We start from the raw sequence: 27,603 nt of genomic DNA, 5'->3' as shown, positions 1-27,603 counted from the left end.
ATGGAGGCGGTGGGGGACTTTGAGTACAGCAGAAAAGACCTGGTCGGACATGGAGCCTTTGCTGTGGTGTTCAAAGGAAGACACAGGAAGGTAAATAAACAGTGTTTTCTATCCCCGCTTCTCTTGCAGCATTAGAAGGGGGCAAGCAGCTTCATTAGAGAATCTGGGTCAGTCAGCTGCGGTGCAGAATGCAGTTCTGCACCGCAGCTGTGGGCTGTCACTTTGTTTTTCAAACGGTAATAATGCAGCCTTTCTGATCCAGGTGGTCCCGAACAGTCAGGCTGTGGCAGGTGTTCTCCTGTCGCCTCATCACTCTGATGGGAGTTGTATAAGTGCATCTTTGCTGCTTGGTTCATTCATGAAAGGGATGAATCAGGCAGCAGTGAATGACTTGCTGACGTACTAAGGCAAGAGGGAGGAGGGAGGAGGGAGGATGGGGTGCAGTGTTTTTCCTTTTTTTTTTTTTTTTTAAAGATACAAGCCTCCCTTATGTAAGAGCTGCACAAGGTTCATTCCTACCGAATCACTGGAACCCATCACATTACGAACATAATGCTGGGAAATAGAGTTAACTCGCTGCACTCAATGCAGGATCGTTGAGTGAGTTTGTTCACATGTGTCAGAAATGAAGGAGATGACGTTGCGTCAAACAGATGGTCCCGAATTCCTCAATGAAAGCCACATTGGAGCGTACAGCCTGGGCTGAGCAGCAGTCGATAGCGTCAGTCTGGGAGGCCGAGCGTCGACCGGCAAACTACCACCCAGTCATCAGTGGATGGCTGTGAGTCCAGCTGCAGACCCGTCCACTGCTCGCACGCCTTCCTGTCTCGTTTAAAAAGGTCCTGGCTTGTGATCAATGTATTTACTGTTAAAAGTCCTATCATCTGTCGTGCAGTCTATTTTAGGATCCTTTCCCCTGAGGAACGTGAAGGGTTAGAGCCAGCAGACTTTAACAAACGTGATGGTTTGCTTCATTGCTCAGGCAGTGTTGGATGTTACCTATGATCTCCTGTTACACTGTTACGTCAAGCGACTATTCAAAGGATCACCAGCGATGCGGCAGGACAACCAGCTGATAGCAGAAGCTGTTACGGGACTACGTTTTTAGCAAGACAAGTTGCAACAATAGTACAGCAGCCAGAACACGGTCCGTCTCATTTTCCTCATGCATTTGGGTAAAATGTATATAGTATTTTAATAATCAAGGAAGTGGAAGGATGAACAGTCGGGCTGCAACGGATATGAATATATACTTTATTAATCCCCAAGGGGACATTTTTTTGTCGTCATCAGTAGCGCCTTACAATTGAAGATACAAACACACAAGATTAAAGATCAAATATATAAAGAAGCAACAGGGATGAAAGATATATACAAATTAAAATAAAGATATATATATATTTAAATATACACAATGGAATAGAATACAACGGATATACTGTCCTGTTGGATATAATGTCAGGCTCAAGAATATAATGGGATTAGGGTTGCAAAATTCCAGGAATATTCAAAATTGGAAACTTTCCATGGGAATTAACAGGAATAAACTGGACATTTTGGGGTAATTTAACTGTATTTATCTGTCATTAGCAGACATGCATGCAAACATTTATAATACAACTTTTAAAAATGACTTAACATTTTGTGAGTAAAACTTTATTCTTTCATCGAACAACAAAAACATGAACGTTGAATAAAAAAGGTGTATTCCCTATGATCACCGCCCCCAACCCAAACTATAATTGAAATGTCTATCTGTCTGCATTACCGCTCTTGGCCTCTACGCAACTCCGTGGTCTCACACTTGCCAGACATAGAGCTGAAACGTTCAGACGCAACACTGATGACAAAGACATTCACAAACAACAGAACGTTTTATGTTTACGTTTGTTTCTGGCAGACAATGTTCCCAACCAGCTGCATTCGGGGTCCAGCTGAGCTAGGAGTGCATAGTCTTGTTCTCAACTACATTTAAGTTCCCTGTTATATGCTTTTGCAAAAAAACGTTGGCAATTTTTTTTTTTTTTTAAATTCCCGTGGAAACTTTCCGGCCCTTTGCAACCCTAAATGAGATTGCAGGAAGATGAGTCGGATGTAAATATATCAACTGATTTCTGGATGAATACTTTGGGATGCATTCATACCTGTTCTGTTTGTGCCACACCAGATGCATTACATTACTCAAGTTAAACTCTAGGCTTTTTTCAGATAAATCATTTGTTATAAATGTCGGTCAGCTGAAGCTACATGCACTCTTATTGAAAATTTGTTGAGGATCATGTTGACCATCTCTTTAATTTCTCAAACGAGATATTAAGTATGTTTAATCTCCTTTTTATACATAGTCCTCTGCTCTAGCACAACCCTGTTCGGACAACTTCTGGTTGCAGTGTTGCTGACCCTAATCCGTTTGTTGCTCACACCTTTCCAATCGGCTGTGATTCATAAATGACATCATGCATTATTTCTGGAAAAATGACATTGCACCTCTGTCTTTGCAGCGTGACTCATGAGCAGAGAACAACTGCTTACTATGAACAGCTCAACGCTCTATTCTGCGGTGCACTATCTCTCCCCCACCCCTCCAGTGTTACATGATGGGACAGCGGGGTCACTTTATTGTTTTCTATGGGGGTTAGTGTTCATAGCTCAGTCACACTTGGGTGGACAGGCTGTCAGAGAGCTGGGTATGGATGCAGCTCAGTTGGCAGTGTTTCTCTCGCGCACACACACACACACACACACACAGACACAGACACACAGACAGAGAGACCTGTCACTTGCTCAAGGCAGAGTGCAACCCCAGGACAAGAACATCTCCTTTTTTAGATTAATTTAGATGGCATGTCCTTCATAGACTGTCTTCCCTAGCTTCCTCTCCAACTGACCATGTTGATTTAATTTGCCCATACTATCTATGCGTTTTTCTCAAGGGTAAAGAAACAACCCCCCCGCCCCCGGGGTTATCACTGTGTCCCATGTTGGGTGTTTGCGTGTGCAGTGCACAAGTCCTGAGAGCCTTTTGAGCTCACGTGAGATCCAAGAGTCTTTAAATACCTGCTCCAGGAGCTCACCTGGAAGCATTCATTCAGTCCAGTCTCACTTAGCTTTCAGAGTAAGTAGGTAGCCCGGCTCTCGGTCTGGCTGTCATCCAAGTGCCTCGTCATTCAGCGTGTCATTCAGAATGTCATTCAGCACAATAGGCCGGTCGAGCTGTCGGAAACCTAAGTGACATGGTGTTATTGGGGCGGCTAGAATTTCCTCCGTCCTTCTCTTTTTAACGCTTGCATAGTGATGCTGACGATGCAATTTAGGCCAGCAGGTTTTTCTTTTAGCATGCACACATGCACTGTTTAAAGAAACAGTATGTTTTGAATTAAACATAAAGGATTTTCACACAGAAAATGGCATTTTTTAAATAAGTGCAACTATTATGCCGTCTTTTACGAAATCCATGGATCACAAGATGAGACCTTCAGGATCCACAGGGCTTACCACCTCGACTGAACGATGTCCTGAGGCCTTCACAAGCCTGTGTGCTCTCCTTTAACTGACAGCAACTGGTTCATGCACTTCATCCAGTGGCTGAATCCAGTTTGTCAGGGACCCAGCGAGTAAACCAGAGAGACGCAAGTGTTTATTTATTTATTTTTAGAAAGACAAAAGATAATTCCGGCCATGATTGTGAATCACTAAACTGAAGCCCTGACAGAGGAGCACTGAGAAGCACGAACAGTCCTCCCTAATGAGTGTCTGATCAGGCCATCTAGACACATGGGGGGACAGACAAAGACATTACCAGCAACACAATCCACAGTAACCTCAAACATGTCCGTACAGCACAACCCAACAGAAAACAACCCTATAAAAAAAACATTTAGCCAAAGTAATAAAAGATAAAGGATCAAACTAGAAAACACTGCTCTGCCCATGATGTAGGAGGAACATGGTGCAGTCCAATTTACAGTCAGCACTCTTAAGTAGGTCTACAGCTGGAACTCCTTTTGTTGGCCAATCAGACTCCATCAGCAACCCCATGAACTGAGAACTAAAAATAAAAAAACAAAAGGTGACAAAGGTTAATTAAATGTCACTTTTTCAGTGCTTATACATTTAGTTTCAGTTAAAGAGGCAGGTGAATTCATACAGTTCATACAGGTGTGTTCATACAGTTCATACAGGTGTGTTCATACAGGTGTGTTCATACAGTTCATACAGGTGTGTTCATACAGTTCATACAGGTGTGTTCATACAGTTCATACAGTTCATACGTGTGTTAATACAGTTCATACAGGTGTGTTCATACAGTTCATACAGGTGTGTTCATACAGTTCATACAGGTGTGTTCATACAGGTGTGTTCATACAGTTCATACAGGTGTGTTCATACAGTTCATACAGGTGTGTTCATACAGTTCATACAGGTGTGTTCATACAGTTCATACAGGTGTGTTCATACAGTTCATACAGGTGTGTTCATACAGTTCATACAGGTGTGTTCATACAGGTGGCATTCTAAACATGTTTGAGTAGAAAGCCAAAATACGCATATGAACCGTAAGATTAGTGTGATATGTTCCACTTTAAGAATAACTAGATGGGTGGCTGAACCAAAGGCCACAGTCAGACTGTATTAGGTTAATAATGCCGTATGGATTTGATTCATAAGGCGTTGTGAATCGCAGCAAATTGAATGCCAAATTGAGCATCTTTAAATAAATAGGTCATCTACAAAGCGAATATGTGTTTCATCATCAGGGTCATTTATACTTGAAACGAGTTAAGGGAAATTGGGATGAAGTTTTTTTGGTTTAAATTATAATCTTCTTTTCTTCCTCTCCATCCTGCTTTGGTTCCGCAGAAGACGGATTGGGAGGTGGCCATAAAGAGCATTAATAAGAAGAACCTGTCCAAGTCCCAGATCCTTCTTGGCAAGGAAATCAAAATCCTGAAGGTGAGCATGAACGCTTAATTGGCTCTCACTCATCTCCTCGATGTATTTAGAGAACGATCCAACGTTGACCTTCTGCGAGTCCGCACATTTGACACAAAGGAGCCTCAAGTTCCTTGATGGAAATACCTTTGAAAGTGATTCCATTAGCTGCTGTCGCTCAGTTCATGTTTGCTTTAATGTGTCTTGTGTTTCTGTTCTGTTTTTGCTCAGGAGCTGCAGCATGAAAACATTGTGGCACTTTATGATGTCCAGGTATGTTTTTGCATCAAATTAATATTGGCTTGATGGAAAATGTGGTATTTCAGTAATTAACTCCATTGGGTGTTGTTTGCGCCGGCAGACAAGGATATTCTAAGATTTATGAGTTTAGTTGCGTGAGTTTGACAAACCACCGTATGAAACTGTTGTCTTTAAAATTGGGTAAACACAGATTACCACCAGCAAAATATGATATATGTATATTTTATATATATTATTTATATATATATTTGGGTTAAAAAACACCAACGATTAGTCTGCCAATAAACAATCAGCTTTAGGTACATTGCAGCTTAACAGCAGGCGAGTACTGAGCAGGTAACGCTAGAAGATCATTACTTCATTCAGTATCTCATTGCTGAGCAGTAGGGCTGCAACGATCATCGTTTGTAATGAAAAGATTCAGAGCATTCGGTAATTTTCATTCTGCATTGCAATGCACTACATCAGGGGTGCCCAATATGTCGGCAGAGGTAGTGCGGGTAGATCGCGTGCCATTTAAAAAAAAATAAAAATTTATCGACAAAACCGAGCTCCGCAATGGTCGGTCGCTTGAATGGATTTATTGTTAAGTGCAGGGAGAACGATGTTTTCCCCGACTTCCTTTATTACCACTGAATAATACACCAACAAGCATTCTGCGCTACAATGCTAAACAGGAAAGAGATCACAGATGTGGCAACGAAGATCGTCTATTCGAGCGAGAGCTCTTCAAAGACGGCTGTTCTACACACTGATGTGAGACGGCTTATAGAGCTCTGTCCAGAGCTAAAGGAGTTTCTCATGTAGTTAAACATGCAGAATACAACCAACTAAGTGACTATCTAAGAGACTTGGCATTTTTAACCGATCTGTTGAATGAGCTTGACCGTGGTTGATATGATCAGCTCAATTAATGCTTTCAAAACGGAAAATGCAACATCTGTTCTCAAAGCTGCAGCGCCATTGTTTGAGGAACCTGACAAGTTTCTGTCAGAGTTTATTTATGTGAGTCAGCCTTTTCCCACATGAAAAATATTAAGTCCAAACATCGTTCCACCAGCAGCTACTAATATATATATATATATATATATATATATATATATATATATATATATATATATATATATATATATATATATATATATATATATATTATTTATTTATTTATTTTTTCACATCTTTAGTTGTACTGTGCATAACCCTGTGCTCATGTGTGCTCATGTGACTAATGACCCACAATGCTTTGCAATAATTGGTCAGCACTCGGCAAGACTTTTCAAAAGTCCCGTCCGTGGCTCTAATGCACTTTGGGATTGAAAAAAGCTGTGTGTGAAATCTGCAATTCTATGCATTTCTCAGAATAGATTTTTACAAGACGAGTACGTCACCCGAGCAAAGTTGTTTTGAATGCTTATGGCCAAACATTGAAGCCTGAGGAGAAATGTGAAGTATGAGTGCTGCGTCTGAAAGGGCCACACAGTCGGTCCACTCGTTGGATTTGAGGCAAGTTATATGAGCACAAGTGCAGCTCACATGACTTTTGTCCTCTGGCATCGAGCATCAGGAATCACATATTCCTGACTCATGCACTTTCAGATCCCGGTTAATTAACAAACAAACAAAAAAACATCGATGGGGGCAGAATATTAAATTGTATACTTGTCAAAGATGGCTGTTCCTAGCATTTTTCTTGCACACTGTTGTAGTGCATTAGTGATATTATTGTTCTGACTGATGGTAGGTGTCTTTGAATATCTGCAACCAACGGTAAATTATTGGAGCCTGGGTTGTCAATAGTTTGGATCGAGTATGTTTCTTTGTCTTATCTTAATTGTGTTTGCCTGCTTTGTCAACTCCCCTTCTGTTGCCTGTAACATTCACTTGGCAGCTCCCGCGACCACTTTAGGTACATTGTTTTCCTGTGTACTCTTCTTACCAGCTGCCTCTATTGTTCCATCCCCTGCAGTGATGGTCTGTCTGCTGTGTTGTGTAACAATGTGCATTTCCTCTCTTGCTGACTGCCACTAGTCTGGTGTGTTTCAGCCTTTGGAAGCTAGTACCAACCGGCAGCTGCCCCTGGCACACTCGTTTATCGTTTCCATTCCTAGATCATTTTGTATAGTTGTCTCACTCTTTCCAGTTTCTTGTTTCCACATGTTATTATTCATCGATACTTCTTCGTCTGTCTTCTTCCCAGCCTCACCAGCTGTTGTTTGTCGGTACTCTGTGCTGTAGGACTTGGTCCGAGGGTCACCAACCCTCAGACTTTCTTTTACCGATGTTGAGGAGTGTATTTTTGTCATAAATATAGCGAAGCGTGCAGAGCTACCGTCGCATCTACAAGCGGTAATGTTGGTCCTCTGCCTGCTTGAATTATTCTAACCTTTTTGTGAAGAAGTTCTGCTGGTTTGCCTAGTTTTAATGCAAAATATGTGAATATTTAGCATTTTCGTGTTGTTTATTCTTCACCTCCCCAATGGGTTAAAGGCTTTGAGACATACTGTAATATAAGAGGCAAACTGATGAGGCAAATGGCATCGAATGGGTTGTTTCACAAGAGGAAATAACCATTAACTATTAAAGCATTGAAAAAGTTTTAAAAAATGTAAAACTTTTTAAAGCTTTTATGAACGGTGCAAACCTCAGGCTGCTCTTAGGTGGATCACCAGCTGCTTTAGTGGGTATAGAGGTACCTGCTACCTGCCCGACTCACAGAATAGCTGTGCATGGACTGCAGGGCTGGATGTGGGAGAGATTGTAGGTCCTAATTCTGTCTGTAGTTTGGAGGAGCGCTGCTCTTCTGCTGCTTTTAATGATGGTCTTAAACACACCGCTGAGCGACTCCTTTGTGAAGATGTTGGCGTTGGGCAAGCTGCAGCAGTGTGTGGTAGACGGGCTCGTTAGAGGTATTATGAGGTGTATTGTGTCTGGGCTCTATTGTCGGCTCTCCTTCCTCTCTCTCTCACTTGTGCTGCACAGCTTTGCAGTTTGGGTTTTTGTGAAGAGATAACAGGAGGTGTGCTTGTTAATGTTTTTTCAATGTAAAAACAAAACAAAAGCGTTCATTTAACGTGGCCAGACTTTGAAATCCGCCAACTGCCAGATACGGCAAACTTTGCCTTTCATCGTCCTCCGGTGACCCCTCAGTCGACTTGAAATACCTCCAACAAGTTGTCGTTTTTATTATTCCTTTTAAGAACTTGTGCTCTAGTTTAATCATAAACACATTGGTTGTATAGATCTGAAGATTGATGGGTTTTTAGATAGTCTATATCAAAATAAGGAAGGAGTAGTCGATCTTTGTTTTGATCAGAAAAAAGAGATTTGTGTACAGCCCTAATAAGTACTTATATTGAAGCTGTATTTAACATTCAGATCCTTAATATAGCAGCAAACGACTATCTGCTCTATAAAGTGTGTGTGGCAGCGTGCGCTTTTAGTGCATGTTTGTGCATGAGCGTACCCTACTGGAGGAGGGGGTTTGAGGTTTTTGTTTATGAAGTGTTGTTCACTGTGAGCCGATCTTGACAAAAGCGCCCAATGAACATTGTGTTCTGGCCCGGAGAGGGGCGGGGGTTGTTGTGCGTGTCCTAATTACACAAGGTATTGAGGCAGCATTGACATAAGGAGAGGAAAAGAAAAGGGGAATTAGATGCTCTTGGATAGTTTTGGAGCTCAGTGAGTTTTCCTAGAAAACCTGCAGAGCGTTTCCACCCCCGGGCCTCTGTCCACATTCCTCTACAGAGCTTTGCTTTCCAGACATTTAGCGGGCCGGGACCGAGGCTCAGAAGAAAAACACTGTCACTGCTCAGCAAGGCTCAGGCACACACCCACGCTCCAAATAACTAACTAGTTAGTTAGTTAGTCATACTGGCTTGGCAAAGACGCTCTAATTTCTCCCCATTGCAAAACACTTTACCAAATGAATGGAGCAATAGCGGTATGGCCACATGAGAGTCCAGTTCTCCTGTTCAGCTCCATGACGGTGGCCTTAGAACCGGTATCTTGAAACAGATTCAGCAGCAACATAGAACTCAATTGGGTCGAGTCTGTCTTTCTTCGATGTACTGGATCAATTTGCTCAAATCTGTCTCAAAAAGGCGGCCAAGTTAAAACTTTAAGTTTACCATTAATACTGGATCTGATTTATTTATTTTTTTGAGTTTTGGTGCAACATAATTGAATAGAATCTAGGTTTAGAGTAAAATAAACACGTTAAACGAGAGGTTTAAATGAAGTCTTTCTCAATTGTAAGATAGTTTTAAAGTTAAACCAGGATTTAATCTGGTTTCAAACTGAATGCTTGTTGGTGCAACGTGTTTGATCTGCACAGGAGCAAATACACTCCACTGATCTTCAGTACCTGTGTCTTTCTTGCGTAAAGAGTTTTTTATGACGACCATAATGCCACTCTGGGCCTTTTTTAAGAAAAGGTTTGAATACAGAAGAAATTGTTCCATAAAAATGTCTATCGCTTGTGCGCTTCGTGTGTCTGCGCATTATTGCTGCGGCTCGTCACGCTTTCAGGCAAGTGCGCCTTTACGGAACGTTATGTTCTTTTCTCTGCAGCAGTGGCCACATCAGCACATCTGTGAAATAACAAACTGTACACCTGCAGAATAATAAACCTCCTCCCGCCTCTTAACCTGAGATTGAGCCGTGCTGAAAATCAACTTGACCTTTTTGTCGCTCGCCACCTGGTTCCTGGGTTCCTGCTGCTCACACTTTCGTCCCGTGTTGTGTGACACCAGTTTACACAGAATACTCAGATTATACTTGTCGCTTTGCATAACAAAAGCACACTGGCTCACCACAGGTGCTTAACCTCCCCAGGATTTACACACACACACACACACACACACACACACACACACACACACACACACACACACACACACACACACACACACACACACACTCACTCTCACACTCTCTCACACTCTCGGCTACACACTGTCCAGTTTGGCCACATCCCATCCCCCATGTTGTTGCATAACGAAATCCTGGAGCTTGAGTGTGACGCAATAGCGCAACGACTGACCGGACCCGGTGCCGATTGGTCCTGCATGGGCTCTTGGCAGTCCGAAGTGTTTGCGTGCGTGGTGCCGGCAGTTTTTTTGGAGACTCTGGATGATGCAATCATTTCATCCTTCCGTCCGGGCTTGCACATTGGATCGTTGCGTGTGACAAGGTTCTGATGACTTGAAATGCATCTCACTTCTTAGCAATTATGCAACAAACCGACGTCGGGCAACTGCAGCAGCAGCAGCCAGAGACAACGTCTGTGTGTTTTGTGCCCACCCTCCCCTTCTCCAGATTGTGCTCCAGAATACATTTGTATCATTATGTAATCCCCCCCATCCCATCCCCCATAACCAGCTGCCCTGAAGTGGAGAAAACAATGTATGGGATTGGAAAAGACTGAGCTACTTACCAACCAGTCCATTACCCGGGGCTCACTCGGCTCAGGGCTGTAGCTCGTGGCTGGACCACGGCCACCTCGTTGTGGTTTATATATTAAACATAACGCAAATGGTTGCTGAAGTGGATATCCGTTTCTTCTGGCTCTTATTTGCTCCTGTTTGTTCCACGGACGAGCAGATTAGTCGGCAAACAAAATATGAACATTTCCTTTGTGCATTTTGCCTCCCATATTCTTTCCTTATTTTAGTTTGATATACCTTTTATGTCCTGCTTCAACTTTCTCTAATCATCTGTACTATTGCTAACGTTGTGCTGCAGAAACAACATCATTAAAGCACTCATTCGATTTGGGTATATCGCCACATACTCAATCGTATTTCCTTAAACGCTAGTTTAACGGAGTTGGTTAACATGTTGAAGTCTGCTGTGTCTGTACGACCTTGTATGTTGATTTGGGGATCATATAACTTAACTATTAGCTCTGCCATCAGCATTGAATCATGTTTTCATGAGACAAAAGTACATGTTCAGAGGTAGCAGGGGTGTCAAAACCAGCCAGTGCTGGTGTTCTTACTGTGGGTTGTTTTTGCTGTGGGTTTCCATGTGGCTGTGGGGCTGAGCTGACCGCTGCTTCAGGATAAATGTCCTGATTCTGTGTCTCTTCTCTTCCAGGAAACGCCCAACTCTGTTTTCCTGGTCATGGAGGTATGTATAGAGCTCACAGCCTCCCGGTGTCGTGTCACGTGTGTTGAGTGGGGAAAATTATTTTTTCCTTGTGACTTGTTATTTTGTTACTTATTCTAATAAGAGATGCAGTAAATGATGTAATGGTTTACCCCCAACTCGGGCTGTCAGCACATGTCCTCCCGCCTTTGTCCCTCCCTGTCGGCCTTTCCCTCACCTCTTTTCTTTCACAGTAAAAGGCGTGTCAATCGTCTCTCAGTTTGTTGACAACCTCACATCTGCATCCTCCCCAACTCTTTCTGCTCATTTCGCAACACCCTGTGGCTGCAGGGTGAAAACAAGCTACGGCTGCACCTTAAATTACTCACTGAAAGTGCCCCCCCGCTGCTTTCTAGGAATCCGATTCCCTGAAAGCCTTGGCTTGAACTCTTGTTTTGATCTGTGTTTAGATGGTTTTACTCTGTACCCCCATCAATAATTATTTGGAATCCTGTGTGTCTGGATCCGCTGTCATGGGACTAGACATAGTTTGCATCACGCAGTTTTTATCGTTATGTTTTCAAAGCGGACGCTGGTGAAAGATGAGACACACTGCTGGCTGTTTCAGATGAACTAATCAAGTTCCTGTTCAGAAAGTTATTGGAATGTTATGGACAAGGTACGATCTTCATTGGTAAAAATGTGAGGGGGAACATAAGCGGTGTTACTCTGAAAACCTCTTTGTGGAGTCAGAGTACGCCTTCTGCTCCCGTAAATGATGATTCAGATGATTTTACAGTACCACGTCCATCAGCCATCTCTGACTGGGAGGCCTGAGGTCCCACATGTGGACCTTTTTATTTAAAGACGTTGTAGTGTCTCTCGGTATAGATGTCTCTGCTGTAAGGAACCACAGAAGCGCTTCAGTCCACCTGTCGGTTGAACTCAAAGACACACGTCGACAGTGTTTTTGTGATTACTCTCACTGAGGTCTGCACAGACCACAAACCATCCTACCTTCCTATCTGCCTGCTAGCTAGTAGCTAACTTTTGATTTCATTTTTTATGATTGTTTAAAACCCTGTGATTAAACGTGCAGGGCAGACCAGCGTCCTCCTTGCAGTTCCAAAAACGTTGGCTTGAATTTCCAAAATGGGCATTTTTTGGATGATTTCAAATCGCAAAGGTTACTGACTTGCCTGAAAAATACACAAGTGTCAAAGTAAACGAGGCGCTAATCAGAGGAATCACACTTCCGCTCTTAAATGAAGAAAAAAAAAAAAGACCCAATGTGGAAGCGCCCTCGTTCAGGCAAAGAATAAACTTGATTAGACGGCACTCTCTCCACCACCATCAGCAAAATACTAAATGAGGTCATATATCTGGGATGTTCATCCCTCCAGTAGAGTTCTGACAATCTATGCAAAGGAGCACTGAAGCTCACTTTCTTTAGCTTTTGATGGTGCGTTTCCTTCCATATGTCGTCCATTTGTACACAAAGTTCACCTCAGAGTCGTGTACCAGGGGGAAGTAAACAGGGTTACACTGAGGAGCCCTATGGAGTGGACTATAACTGAATTCAGCCGTTCTTATCTTTGCTTATCCGCTCACTTTCTTTTAACCTTCCACTCCAACGTCGTTCATCTGTTTGTGCTCTTGAGAACGGACTGCACTCTAGCACAGATGGAGAAGATTAATTGATGAGCGTGCCATTATCTGGGATAGGATTAGAACGAACACATGCACAGCTTGACATTGTTGAACCTGAAGTTCTCACTGATAGTAATTGTTTGTCTCCCCGCACAGTACTGTAATGGAGGGGATCTTGCCGACTATCTGCAAGGTAAGCATCCCCTAATCTGTCTGACGCACACACACACACACACACACACACACACACACACACACACACACACACACACACACACACACACACACACACACACACACACACACACACACACACACAGTTGTTTTTCTTCTCTTTTTTTTTAAGTCGCTAATTCTGCAGAGGAGGAAAAGCCATGTGATTGCAGCTATTATGAGATACTTTGTGGGAATGTGTACATTTGTTATCTATGTGTGATGGATAGTTTGTAGGATAATGTAACTGTGTGTGTGTGTGGATGTTTGTATGTTTTCTATGTGGGGGAGGTAAGTGTGGGAACCACTACAGCTTTGTACAAAGAGTTCCTTCTCTGTTTTCAGAGCCAGACAACACAGTGTTTATGCCTCTGTGATAGCCTCTTACAAAGGTCAGCATTTTCTAGTCTTGGAACAACAAGTCGGCTTAAACTGAAATTATAGAAAATGGACAGTGGACGTTTGGATGTTCTGTTTCACACAGGCCAAAGTCTGAGATGTAGCATGTTAGCACCAGTGATGCGCAAATAAAAGACACACTCGCTCTGAGTGATGGCCCCCATTACTTTACAGTTTCCACCACTAGTTTTGCATTACCACTGGAGTCCAGCCATCCTTATGGTGTCAGTGACTTCATGCGTGTAGGGTGTCTCACTCTGACAGCTTGGGTCTTCGTATGCAGGGTCGATGGCAGTAATTGACCCTTTAACAGCTGACGTCATCAGAAATGCGCGTGGCCACCGCCATCCAGACGAGCTAGCAAGCTTTGAACATTGAAACTGTTCCCAGCGTCAAAAATGTCTGGTTGTTGCATGTTCGGTTGTCGGACTCGATATTCCAACAGCGGACTCACGTTTAACAGAATTCAGTCAGGAACAAAACTGTTTCAGAGCAACAGGTGTTTCGGTTCAGTGACCTTGTTAACTGGTGACTTTCAGCAGTCTGTGGTTGCTCGTCACAACTTTTCTAAATGGTTCTAAACGGATAAGAAACGCAGATGAATATGTATTTGAAATTGATAGGAAGCTTTTACCAGGTATGGTGTGTTTTTGTTTTCAACAGCTGCCGTCGGTACGTGCAGCCACGAATGCGTTTGTCTGTGTCACCAGTTAACACATCACATGTTAAATAAAAAAACAGGCGGTGTCTATGGCTGCTATGATGTTTGCAGCGCCCATTTTTAAACTCAATAAACTCAAAACTCTGAGTCTCTTTCCTGGTATTCAACATTCTGTACATATGACACAGATAACATGACTGAAAGCTTGTAGTGACTTGTATGCTGTTCATTTCTGGCGGGTGTTGCGTTACACGCTAGGTTAATGTATTTTATCCACTCACCAATAGCACTCAGCTGGAGAATGCTAATTATTTTAGGTTGCATCAGCTTGACAAGCAGTTGCACGTACTTCGGTTGCCAAACTGCGTCATCATTGCAAAAGGCTCTATTAAATCCAACTCTCTTGTAATCCTTAGAGTGAAAGACATTCCTGATTTGGTCAACATCCTCGAATTAAATAAAAATACTGTCTCTTCCACCAACACTTGTAAGCAATCCTTTTTAAACAGACATTAAAGGAAACATTGATTAAAGATCTCTACCATAACAACTTAAAGGCGCTGATACGATGCCGTCTAGGCAACACATCGCTCACTGTTATCGACAAATACCTGTTGCGCTTTAATTATCGTAGGGTTTATTCTTCACCATGCAAATGAAGATTGACTGAAAAATCTTAATTCAAGTTTAAGTTACTAGATTTCTTCCAGAGTTTTTAGCTGCAGCCCTTTCCTGCTGGTGAAGTCTCGGAGGAAATCCAGTCAGTGGACTTCTACTTGTGTACAATAGCTACATGGCATACAATCCTTGATTAGGGCACTAAACTGAACAGTTCTCTCCGGTCCCAGCGTTTGAGCTTCAGGGTGAGAGCTCGCCACACACTCGTAATGTGTTGCAATAGTTGTTGCGGATTAGTTTCGTAGAGTTATAATCAGGTCGGCTTCTGGATTCTCGTATCCCTCCAAAGGAATGGCAGTTTGCCGATACTTCTGTTAGATAACGTCATGTGTTTAAGCCTCTGTTCCATAAAAAGTGATTGTGTTGTTTGAACAGCTCCCTTATCATGCCACTTTTGCATAACGTACCTGCCCCACATAACTTGCAGGTTGGATCCAGGCTGGGTCACGGTCGGAGTCTGTTGGTGACGGGGTGGCCCAGCAGCGTTGAGTAACACTGAACCCTATGACCCCACAGCTGTCGTTTCATAACCACCGGTGTTAGTTGTTAGTCATTGTGGCCTCATCAGGGCTTCTGTGTTCACCTAACATGTTTCACCAGGTCTGTGAACCATGTGAAGGTACCAGCCAGCTTCCATTAACTAAGAGGATGTCACTATTAGTTGGTCCACTGTGGTGGACAGAGAGCCGCAAACCCCCAAATCCTAGATTAATGTTGGTAAGCTTACTGGTTTGATCCATGCCTACACTGTAATCACAATGACTTGAACGAGTGAGAGGGAGAGAGAGGAACCCTCTTAGTCTCACATTGGATTAGACTTATTTCACGACCACCAGGGAACAGGACCTTCACTGCCTCAATTTACCCCATTTACCTCCGGATTATTACTATAATATGCTGATTAGTAGCCAAATCAAGTAAGGCTGATAAACAGTTTTTGTGGGATTGGGGAGTTTTGGATCATGCAGGTTTTTTGTTATGAGTGCCAGCAACAGACGTGGCCAGAGGCATTGTGTTAGTCCGTCCGTCCCATTCCGGTGAACGCGGCCTTACAGGAACGCCTGGAGGGAATTTCTTCCAAGTTTGGCACCACTTGAACTCGAGGATGAACCGATTTAGAATTTGGTGGTCAAAGGTCAAGGTCACATTTACCTCACAAATCACGCGTTTGAAGTCAAGAATTCATACACTAATTACGACAATTTTGCACAAATATTTCAAAGGACAAAAATGATGACACTTTGGCCAAACATGGATGTAAACGGCACCTCGGCTGGTTGGCGGAGGTAATAATTAATTAATTAATTAATTAATCTAATTGAACTATATAAAACCCGACATCATGTGAGTGCAAATCAAGGAAACTAGTCATGCATGTGCTTCATGAGGCTGCTGGAAGCACCTGAATGGTTAAGACAGTGAAGGCCCTGTGGAGTTTAAATTCAGTTATAATGTCTTCATCTATTCTTCTTTAGCAAAGGGGACACTGAGAGAAGACACACTGAGGGTCTTCCTCCTGCAGATTGCTGCCGCCATGCGCATCCTCAACAGCAAAGGAATCATCCACCGTGACCTGAAACCGCAGAACATCCTGCTGTCGTATGTGGGGCGCAAGAAGTCCAACATCAGTGGCATCCGCATCAAAATAGGTGAGAGTTCCTCCAGTGTCCCACAGTAGTGTGTAATGTAACAATAGCACATGTGTACTGACTGACTTCGTGCTTCTGTTCTGCAGCTGATTTTGGCTTTGCACGGTACCTCCAGAGCAACATGATGGCCGCCACACTATGTGGGTCACCCATGTACATGGTCAGTGCGTGTTACTGTGTGTGTGTGTGTGTGTGTGTGTGTGTGTGTGTGTGTGTGTGTGTGTGTGTGTGTGTCAAGAATTGCAGCTGTTTTTTAAAAATGGTTACATTGAAGGTCAGAAAATATATCATAATTACAATTTGATGAGTTATTATTCATTCAACTATTCAGAGTTATGAATTGAAAGCTCTCACTTGAATCGACGTTAAACATTTAGGTACATTGTGCTGATGATGCCACTCTTCACTTCAATTAAAACTTTGTGAGTGCAGGACTTTTGATGTGTCGTAAAAATAGTTTTACCTCAGAAATAGAGTTTTGAGTACTGTTAATAAAAGCTTTTAAAATGTCTCTTTTTTACTGAAAGTTTCAATATGTTTTAATGCAAAAAAAAGTAATCGTTTAGATCCCAATATGCTAGTCCTGAACTCTGCCCCCTCTTCTGCACATAGTGCCGTGCGTTTGTTTGTTAAAATGTTGTTAACATTGAACAAAATTCGACGCACCAAATTCCTAAAAAGCACCGTAGCAACACACCTGCTAAGTGCGAAGTAGATCCGACGAGCGGTTCTGGAGATATGCAGAGAGCAGACAGGCAGACATGCATTCCTTGCTTTAGAGTTGCATGACCTGGCAGCTTCGTTAGCAGTGTGTTGCATAACTCCGCATCTTAACGTGGCCTTTCCTCCCGCAGGCCCCAGAGGTCATCATGTCCCAGAATTACGATGCCAAGGCCGACCTGTGGAGCATAGGGACAGTCATTTATCAGTGTCTGGTCGGCAAGCCACCGTTCCAGGTTAATACTGTGCACAACCAACCAGTAACGCATGTGTGTGTAGACCTGTGTGTGTTTGTGCATCTAATTTCCATTTGTATATGTTCAGGCCAATAGTCCACAAGACCTGAGGATGTTCTATGAGAAGAACAAGAATCTACAGCCCATGTAAGCCACAAAACCTCTTCTTTTTCGCTTTACGGCTGCTTTTACAGCGTGTGATTTGTCCCAGATGAAAGGTGCCGGTTTGGGGAATAATTTGTGGTAGTCTTTGAGACCAGAGCAGAGGGATGACATGTCTGATGTTATTTAATCCTTGGTATTAGCTCTATACCATTCGATCCACCACGTCCTGACTGAAATACTGTAGCTCAACAACCGTAGGATGGATAGCCATGAAATATTTTACAAGCATTCATGGCTCCCAGAAGATGAATCCTACTGACGTTGGTGACCCCCTGACCTTTGCACTAGCCCCACCAGCAGGTGGACATTTTTATTATTTAGTGAAATATTGCAACAAGTGTGGGATTTAATTTGGCACACAGTCATGTTCCGCTCAGAATGAACTGTAATCCCTTTATTGACTCTGACTTTTCACTGAGTACATTCATCAGGTCAATTTATTGGATCCATCTCATGCAGTGTGACATGCAATGAACTTTTGAGATTGTTGTTTTTGCTCCCCACAAGAGAAGCAATGAACTAATGTCCCCATGCTCTGATCAACCAGCATCCCGAGGGAGACTTCCCAACAACTTGGCCACCTTCTTCTCGGGCTGCTGCAGAGGAATCAGAAAGACAGGATGGACTTTGGTGAGTAATGAAGTATGAGAAAATGATCAATGTGTTATTCATGTTTGTTTTTTTACATGAACTGAAATATGTCTGTGCTCTCTGATCGGTTCTGCAGATGGGTTTTTCAGCCATCCTTTCCTGGAGCCGTCATCCACCATTAAGAAATGTAGGCGCAAAGCTCACATTCCCAAGCAGGATAACTGACTGTTCCACACTTTCACGTCATACAACTTGAAAACCTGATAATCATCTGTTTCTTGCCCTCAGCGTGTCCGATGCCGGTCCCCAGCGCTTCCAATACAGCAACGGACAGTTCCTGTGGCAGCTCCCCATGCATCCGCTACAACTCCCCTCCTGTGAGTTGCACCTTACTTTATAAATCCTCATTCAAAATGGATTATGCTTACATTGTGAAAATAATAAGGTTGTGTGATGCTTTGATTTTAGCTAACTGGTTGGTTTCGCCTGGCTTGATTCATGAATATAGCTGCATATCATCTGCATAACAATAAAGTTTATGGAGTGTTTTCTGATAATGTAGCCTTATAAGGGGAATAGAATTGGTCCAAGCACAGAACCTTGTGGAACTCTGTGACAAACATTGGTGTTCATAGAGGATTCATCGTTTACATAAACAAACTAGAATCGATCTGATGAATAGGACTTAAACCAGCTTAGTGTGGTTCATTTTATGACAATTAAAGCTTCCAGTCTCTGTAACAGGATGTAATGGTCAATCATACAAGACAAGAACAGACACAAGTCATTTTTCTGATACAAGGTCATTAGTCATTTTCACCAGTGCTGTCTCTGTGCTATGATTAACTCTGAATCCTGAATGAAAATCCTCAAATAAACTGTTGGTATGTTAATAAGTCACACAACTGATTAGTGACTACTTTCTCAAGGATCTTAGAGAGGTAGGGAAGGTTAGAGATCGAGAGTGGCCTTTTTAAGGTTTAATTACAGCTACTTTGAAGGACTGTGGTACATGACCTGTTAGTAGACACATAATAATAATAAGGAGATAATATCTAGGAGAGAGGTACTACGGTAACTAAAGATGAAACTTGTTTAAACGGCCTCGTGGATGGGTTAGGTGTAGAAATTGATGAAGTCCGTCTGTCTGTCTATGACCTCACAGTCTCTCCCGGACATGCAGACACTAGCAGAAGATGGTCTGTCGTCTCCTCCGCTCGGTCCGCCCAACTTCCTGCAGCTGTCCAAAGAGTCTGCCGGAAGCAACAGCAGTAAGAACTCGTCCAGTGACACTGATGACTTTGTCCTGGTGCCTCACCTCTCTACTGACAGCTGTAAGTACCAACACGCATACTGCATTCCCCCTGAGTTCACTCAGGGTAACTCGCCTGATCGTTTGAGAGGGAGATCAACTCTTGGGCTTTCTTTGGTTTCTTTTCTAGAGAATGCAGAAATACCACCTTTAGGGCAATATGGCAATACATTGAATCAGGATATCTTTTGATGTCGATGCATTAGAGCTTCACAATTATTCTAATGTTAATCGTGATCAGGACCTTTGTTTTCCCACAATTAATTGAACATGATCGACTGTCATATTGACACTTTAAAGTGCGCGCTCCGCTTTCGGGGATCCCACGCTGCCGCATGCACACCCTTTAGCAGCTGCTAGTGATCTTTGTGCCTATCTTGCCAAGTGGGATGTCCTTCTTAAAATACTTCCATGTGATTGGTTAAAAATAGTCACGATTGCCAAGTTCAGCATACAGCAAACTCACAGAGCACGTCACCAAATCCTCAGCCAGTAAATGTAGACGGCTGCTGACATCAGTCCTGAAACAGTTGATACGCACACTTGACTGTAAAATGTCTATCGTGTTTTATACATGAGTAAAGCCTGCTGCCCCTTCATTATCCTCTTCTTGCCCCCTCTCTCCCTCCTCAGATGACCAGCCAATGGGAGCAGGTCATCGGCCGTCCAGTGACTTCCTCATGTGTGGAGGGTGAGTGCGACGCTATGGGGCAGAAAGCTTGGGCATTGTTCAGGAACTTGACAAACGGCACGGCTTGTATTGAACCCGCGCTGACAGCTGTAGACAAAGAAAGTCAAACTATACAGGAACCTTCAGGGGGAACTGCCAGTCTGGCTCAGTCCAAAGGGAACACCTCTAAAACCAACACGCACAAAACCAAGTCTAGGAACGCTGAGGTTTTATGAGATTATGTGTCCTATCGTCATCTTGCTGTGTGTGATTTAACAAAAAACACCTTGTTGCTCGCTTTCATTGTTTATTCTGGTCATAAATTGGTGATATATATACAATTGCAAATGTCAATAAAGGGGTCTGTAAAGCCTCTGAGAATGCTGCAGATAGTGTATTATTGTTTAAAGGTAATGCCGGGTCACTAACTTATCAGACACAGTTCATGGAGTATGAAGTAGATGTTGACAAGAGGCGATCTAATGGAAGTGTGACATGCTGCTGTGAGTTCGATTCCATTTCACACACAGCCGTGCGTGTATCATCTATTCTTCTGGCGTTGTTATGCCAACGAGGCCTCCTCTGTTCCCTTAATTCTACTAATGCTCTCTCTCTCTGGCCAGCAACCCCCCTCCTCTTTACGCGCCTACAGATATTACACACACTCTGTGTCCTGTTGGTCCCAAGAGAGTTCTTCTGCCCGACGAGGAAGCTCTGAACCAGACGTTGAGCCAAACAACAAGGTGGTGCTGCGCTAAATATAAGCACCCGACCGCGCGGGGCTTTGTGATGAGAATAGACTCGCACACTCCCCACTTTTTATCCGCAATAACCAAGCGTTGTAGTGTAAGTGTCCCTCAGCGGTGTACCGAAATATCAACATGATGCTCACGTGTTCTGCTTTCGATATGACAGCATTTACTGACCTCTCTGTCGCTTAGCTTTCTTATTAGTTTGTCTTCAATCCAGTTCCAGGTGAATAATGAAGTACATATATTTAGCTCTCCAAAACTTGGAGGCACCCTGCTGTTATTCTGGAATTGATAAGGCTGTTGATATTCCATATCGTTCTGAAAAGACAACAACGAACAATGGACCTCATGCGAGGACTTTTTTTTTACTTTTTTACACGAGTATGCCACGTGAGCTTCTGCAAAAGCTCCTAACATGACACGTTTATTATAATTATAAACTGGCATAATGAACGCCCCATATGTCCTATGTAAGTCCTGCTTTCAGAGATCCGTAAAGGAAAGAAATCTTTTGCCCGGTGTCAGCAGCAAATTTAAGGGATCTGCTGAAGCTAAGGAAGGGTGAATGGGCTTTCAAGTCTTCCGACCAGCTGCTCTCCACAGTCACACAGTCACACACTGAAACGAGACAAATGCCTTGTTTCCTTTTAGTGCATTTGTTGGAGACTATTTATTTGGGCTTGAGTCAAAAGTGTGAGGAGATCCATTCATTTTTGGTTTTGGTCTTTTCATGGGAGTTATTGAAAAAAAGAACCGCCTTGAAAGACTTGAAGCTTGAAGTCTTGTTATTTTTAAACACAATAGTCATTATACTCACTATTCACGTGGACCTCATGTCAAACAGTTATTCTTTTCTAAGCTTTCGCATTGCGAATAAAGTCGTCAACCAATGACTTTGAGGAACAGGTTGAGTTGTGGAAGATTATAAAATGGCTCCGTAGTCTGAACCCGGAATACAAACTTCTTCCTTCTACTTTGACAAAGGCAGCGCTTCCCAGATCCACTCACTCCATTCTGACATTTCACAGTAAAAGCCCTAGGCATGTAAATTTTGCAGGCGAGTATTTTGCATTTCAAAGTTTTTTTTTTTGTCATGCCGCCAGGTCTTTTGAGGGGGAAATTAAAGTGTTAATTACATGTATATTTTCTCCCTGAAACTCCTGCTATCACTTCTTTGTTCTTTTGTAAAGAGCCTCGAGCAGAACTGTTTTCTGCCCTCTCTGTTCCCTTTTTTAACGGCACTGTTGTTCTGTCTAATCCTCCTCTAGCCATTCGTGTTGCCAGCTGTACTCCCTCCCACCGCTGTGCTTCAACGTCTTCCTCCATAGCAATAACTCTTTACTGCATACATCAGTTAGTTAACCATCGCTAGAGGAAGAATCCATTCTTTTTTTTTCTTCACTACAGGAGTTGTTCCTTGATAATCAGTTACAGCAGCCACATTTCTCAAGGAGCTCTTGAATCACAGCCGTGTTTATCCTCGGAGCCCTGTGTGTCCTAGATTGATTGGAGTTGATGCTAAATGGACTTTCATGTGTACAGCGCCTTTCTAGTCTCCCAGTCGATGCATCGTGCTCTACATGTCATTATTCACACCCATTCAGTCACTGGTGGCAGAAGCTACCATGCAAAGTGCCGCCTGCCCATCAGGACCTCAAACTGATTCACGTTCACACACAGATGGCACAACCTTTTGGCTAAAGACTGGAGGGCCAGACCGGATTGAACCGACGGTCTTCCGATTGGCAGACAGCACGCTTTATCTCTGAGCCACAGAAGAGGGAGACGACCATGTGTGTGGGCTCGGAAACTTGGGAAGATTGAGAGAAGGGCAGAGTGTCTGGAGAGAGATGATCCTTGTAAATAAAGCAAGAGCTTAGAAGAAGGAAAGGACAGAAGTGGCAAGAATATTATAAAGGGGCCGGAATTGTTTCATCCCAAAAAATGGCCACTGAAATTCAGATCCAGTCTCTCTCCAAATCAGCTGTTCACTGACCTACAAATTCTCTTTCTCTCTTTTTAACAAGGAAACACCAGTGCACAACGTTCTTCTCATATTAAAGCCTTGGCTGGGATCAATAAAGCTTTTAGCGACCCGGTAAAAAATGGAAAGCCTCCATCCCGGCTTACTGTATTGAATGTCTTGTTGATCGCTGTTAAGTGTGTGGAGAAGGACAGTACGTGGTCAGGTTAATATCCAGAATGCTGTCTCACTAAGCAACTTGTCTCTGGGTCTTTGTCTGGTCTAGTCGTTGCCTCACGTGTCCTCTCTCCCTGTCGGCCCTCCCAGGCTTCACATTATTTCATAATACTGCTTTCCAACTGTTGACGCTCTCGAGCAGCTACTTCCTCCACTTGTTTTGCGTTCTATACGTAAGCCAGGCCCTTTGTGGGTGACTCGGTCATGACGCTTATGTTTGAGAACATTTTGTCTCCTCTGGAATAACAAAAGAATTCAAATGAGCTGTGCCTCTTTGCACTTCCCCTCCTCTGGCTCGCATGTGCCTTTTGCGGGCCCGCCTCTAGCCCCGCCCCCAGCAGAGCGAGCTGTAAGCTGATTGGTGCTGCTTTTGTGTTTACATGGGAGCCTCACCCCCTTTTTTTTTTTAACCGAATCATGATCAGCCAGGCTAAACTTGAGTTCCTTAAGCTGCCTCCACACCGAAGTAAACAAAGGACATAAGGCTGTAGAAACGAAGTTGCTACGTTTGAGAGTTGTCTTGCTTTAAGTTCTACTTCCTAAACAAGCAGGAGCCTAGAGGAGATTTACATTATTATGGGTTTTGACACCCCTGAAGATGTCCTGCAGATAAGCAGCAGCAGCAGCAGCAGCAGCCTGGAGCAGACCGGCTAACCGCCCTCTTCTCTTCTGTTCTCTCGCACCAGGCAGCCGCAGCCCGCCTCAGGACAGACCCCCATGGTGTCCCCACGGGCTGAGACCACCCCCATCCCTGTTCCCACCCAGATCCGCAACTACCAGCGCATCAAGCAGAACCTCTCCAGCAGCCCGACAACCATGCTGTACAGCTCCCCCAGGTAAGGGCCGCCTCTGCTGGGTCTGAGCGGGAAGCGAGTGCCTTAGGCCTGGATTGTCCTTGCTAGTTTGTACTGGGTTTATTCACATTTGTACCGATACAGTTACAAGACTTTTCCGTGCCTTAGAGGCACATCTTCATGATTATTTATTCTCTGAATCGTTTGTGTATAGATGAATGAATGAATAGAAGATCAAAGTCTGAAGCTACCCAATAGTGACGTGACTGATCTGCCCAACCTTTTATTTAATTTAATTTTTTTATTCTTCACAAACATGCTGCAATATTACAGCAACAGAACACAAAAGCAGAAACATGAAGCAAACACAACAGGACCAAGTCATAGACACACAGCACCTCACATGACAGTCAGGCTTTCTTATACATAACACACTGTAAAGACCCCCTCCTCTAATAACTGGAGGATGTAACTGCACACCTTGGTCTCAGTTATTCAGAAGACCGAACACTAGCTCATATGAGGCTGTAACTGTCATGAGTTTGATCCAGTGCTACTCACTGCTTTGAGTAAGACTAAGCTTTTTAAGTCCGACTGGAGTCCAATAATATCTCTGAATTATTTTAGAATGTATATATTTGCTCTTACTATCCGTTAGTGGCCCCTGCTGTGCACAATATTCTCCAGACCTCTGTTTAGGATCAGTATCCAGGTCCCTTAGCCGGATCCTCTCCCTCTTGCCATGAAGAGCGTTTGCTGTCATTCTATGGGATACAGAGGGTGATTGATTGATACATGAACTGTTATTAACTTTGACACATTGACTGTACTCTGGTCAGTGGTATTTCCAAAAGTCCCCATTATCCATAGTTATATCAATCTTTTAGACCTTGATAGAAGAAGAACACTCCCTCCCCAAATAGATCAGCAACATGTGTGCCATGTCCTCCAAGATACTGTTTTATTTCCTTATATGGGGAGAGCCTGTCATTAGGATTGCAGCATTTCCTCAAACATGTACCCTTGTTTAATGTTTACACTGTGACAGGCCAAACATTTTACCGATATTATACTGTGTATATATGTGTATATATATATATATATATATATATATATATATATATATATATATATATATATATATAGATATAGATATATATATATATATATAGATATATATATATCTATATCTATATATAGATATATATATATATATATATATCTATATATATATAGATATAGATATATATCTATATATAAATATCTGCTTCTTAAACTATAGTCTAACTCAGATGTTTCTCAGTAGATTTTGACTGAATTCTATTTACTCTTGTGTTGTGTTTGTGACGCAAATTCCTCCAGGCCTGGAAATAGCTAGTATTTCTCATGACCTTGAGAACCCTGTGATTAGCATTGGAACACTTTGGACACCCGTTTGTTGACATCAACTTGTGACTAATGTTTTACTTGGCATTGGGAGGGAACTTTATGGCTCGACAATGAAAACGCAGGCTGTTATTACATCAGCCATAATAATGTTTCACTGAAGTTACATCAGACGCAACAAGCGCCTGCTTGTGTTTGTGGCTTCTCGGCCTGTTGCTGGGAGGGTTTGTTGCTGGTCTTTATGTGAAGACAAAGCGGATGGGAGGGCAGCGGAGGAAAGAAGGGTGGCACCGTGTTCCACAGGGAGATTACTTCTGTTGCTCCTATACGAGTATGTGGTTAACACAAGCTTAAGATATTTTAAGGTTTTGCTGTTTTGTCTGTTAATACCCTCTACATTTTGAAGCTTTCATGCATCTTAAAAAAAAGCAGTTGCTAAGAAGTAGCTAAATGATGATTTATAGCTCTAAAAATAAGGATTTGCATAATGTTGTTGGAGAAGCAGCTTGTTCAGTTGACCCCTCTGTGCAACCACGGTGGTTCGATCCCGGAGGATCCGCTCACCACTCACTCCTAGCTATGCATCTTTGTTCAGCTGTCCTGCTCTGTCAATCTGTTCAGGGAGGATTAGAGCTCTGACACGCTGTTCTTTTGACCTATTAGAGGCGCTTCTTAATTTGTTAGTATTATTATTTTATTTTTTTCTCAGTTAAGGGAGCAATTATTAGGCAAGTAGAATTCCCTGATAGACTGCATGGATCTCCATGTTGCTTCATGTTGCAGATAACACCCTGCAGCCAGATTCAAAGACAGAATGAAGTGGGGTGATTTGTGTTGGGCTCTTAATATGATATGTTAATATGAGCTAGCACCTAAAGTAAGGTTACTGAGAGCAGTTGGCTTTTGTGCACCTGCAAATTCAGCACAGTTTACCGGACACATTTAGGTGACCATTTTAATTGTACATTGTTTCAGATTTTCCTTGGGTAATGCACAAATTGATACCATAATAGACTTCAGAGAGGAGGGTTTTCAATGTATTTTCAATAGAAACAAAAGCCAAGATGGCGACGACCAGACCGCTGAATCTTCAAAAACAGTATCAACAATGGGTGACGTCACGTTAACTGCATCCACTTTTTATCTGCAGTTTAAGGGATGCACACAAGGGGTTCTGGTGACAAACACTGAATGTAATCATAACTTGTTTGATTTCAGGAAAACTGTCCCATGTAGTTGTATCCACATTTGATTTGCGATTCTCAAACCTCAGATTATGTATTGTGTATTGTGTATCTCAGTAACTACATGAGGTCTCCCCAAACCCACATGCTTTGCTTCGGTCTGACCTTAAATCTGTGAGGGCTGAACAAATTGACTTGACATGAGCCAAAGAGAGAAGAAAGAGGTTACCCGAGAGACGCCGTTTGAATACCTGAATCCTAGATGAAGCCGAGAATTTAATCAATGTATTTTATGTAACTCTTTGGAGAAGTCCAGTGTTGGCTTTTACTTGTGTTTCTTTGTGTTTTCTAGGTCTGGGACTGTGAGGCGTTCCAACACTAGTCCTATGGGGTTTCCCAAGGTGGGCTCGGGGTCCCCCAGCTCCGCAGACGTCCCTCAGACAGTAGGCAGGCGTCTCTCCACCGGCAGCCCTCGGCCCTACTCCCCCTCACCTCTTGGTAAGGACATGTCCACGCCCCCAAAGCACATCCGCTTTTTAATATCACCCACCAGACAGGAGTTCGACTCACAAATAACGGTGTTTTTGTCTGCAGTGGGCACCATCCCTGAGCAGCTGGGTCACTGCTGCTGTCATCTGCAGAACCACGAGCCTCGCAGCCGCAGCTCCTCAGGAGGTCAGTTCACAAGCAAAACCTCAGCTGTCCTCTGGGAAGCCTGGGTAACTCCCACTGTGCCAACTTGTTCTGCTCCCGTAGGAAGCATGGGTTGTTGAATTGGTTAATGCTGAAAAGTGAAGCATCAATTGGAAATTGTACCATATGGATGCAAATGAGCAAGTTTTAGGGAACCGTTTGTGTGCAGAAAGTGTTGCTCACAAATTTGGATTGTAGGACAAAAAAATCGACACATTTTGACATTTTTTTTATTGCTCTGAAAAAAGCAGCGCAGCATTTGAATGTCAACCTTATGAATGAGGCTTCAAACTATTTGGTACAGCCTACTTCCTGCTGCATATTTTTATCCCACGCAGAATAAAGCGAGAGCTGAAGACGTGACATGAAC

The 27,603-nt window shown here is 43.0% G+C and overlaps 1 protein-coding gene across 1 annotated transcript in view; it reads left to right on the top strand.

Annotated features, from left to right (window-relative positions):
• ulk2 (unc-51 like autophagy activating kinase 2) overlaps window positions 1-27,603 on the top strand; it is a gene marked incomplete at its 5' end in the record, with an annotated part of 35,310 nt that continues 7,707 nt past the window's right edge. The window contains 17 exons of the mRNA XM_079225484.1: window positions 1-90; window positions 4,861-4,953; window positions 5,164-5,205; window positions 11,290-11,322; window positions 13,087-13,123; window positions 16,357-16,530; window positions 16,617-16,690; window positions 17,385-17,486; window positions 17,575-17,633; window positions 18,199-18,281; window positions 18,379-18,429; window positions 18,531-18,619; window positions 19,408-19,576; window positions 20,188-20,245; window positions 23,863-24,012; window positions 26,893-27,038; window positions 27,135-27,215. Of these exons, the coding sequence (XP_079081610.1) occupies window positions 1-90; window positions 4,861-4,953; window positions 5,164-5,205; window positions 11,290-11,322; window positions 13,087-13,123; window positions 16,357-16,530; window positions 16,617-16,690; window positions 17,385-17,486; window positions 17,575-17,633; window positions 18,199-18,281; window positions 18,379-18,429; window positions 18,531-18,619; window positions 19,408-19,576; window positions 20,188-20,245; window positions 23,863-24,012; window positions 26,893-27,038; window positions 27,135-27,215 (1,531 nt within the window). The remainder of the gene's footprint in view (window positions 91-4,860; window positions 4,954-5,163; window positions 5,206-11,289; window positions 11,323-13,086; window positions 13,124-16,356; window positions 16,531-16,616; window positions 16,691-17,384; window positions 17,487-17,574; window positions 17,634-18,198; window positions 18,282-18,378; window positions 18,430-18,530; window positions 18,620-19,407; window positions 19,577-20,187; window positions 20,246-23,862; window positions 24,013-26,892; window positions 27,039-27,134; window positions 27,216-27,603) is intronic.

Source organism: Taurulus bubalis (assembly GCF_910589615.1).
Source record: "Taurulus bubalis genome assembly, chromosome: 10".
NCBI lineage: Eukaryota > Metazoa > Chordata > Actinopteri > Perciformes > Cottidae > Taurulus > Taurulus bubalis.
Note: the sequence above shows the minus strand (reverse complement) of the source record. Positions and strands in the feature narration are given on the sequence as shown.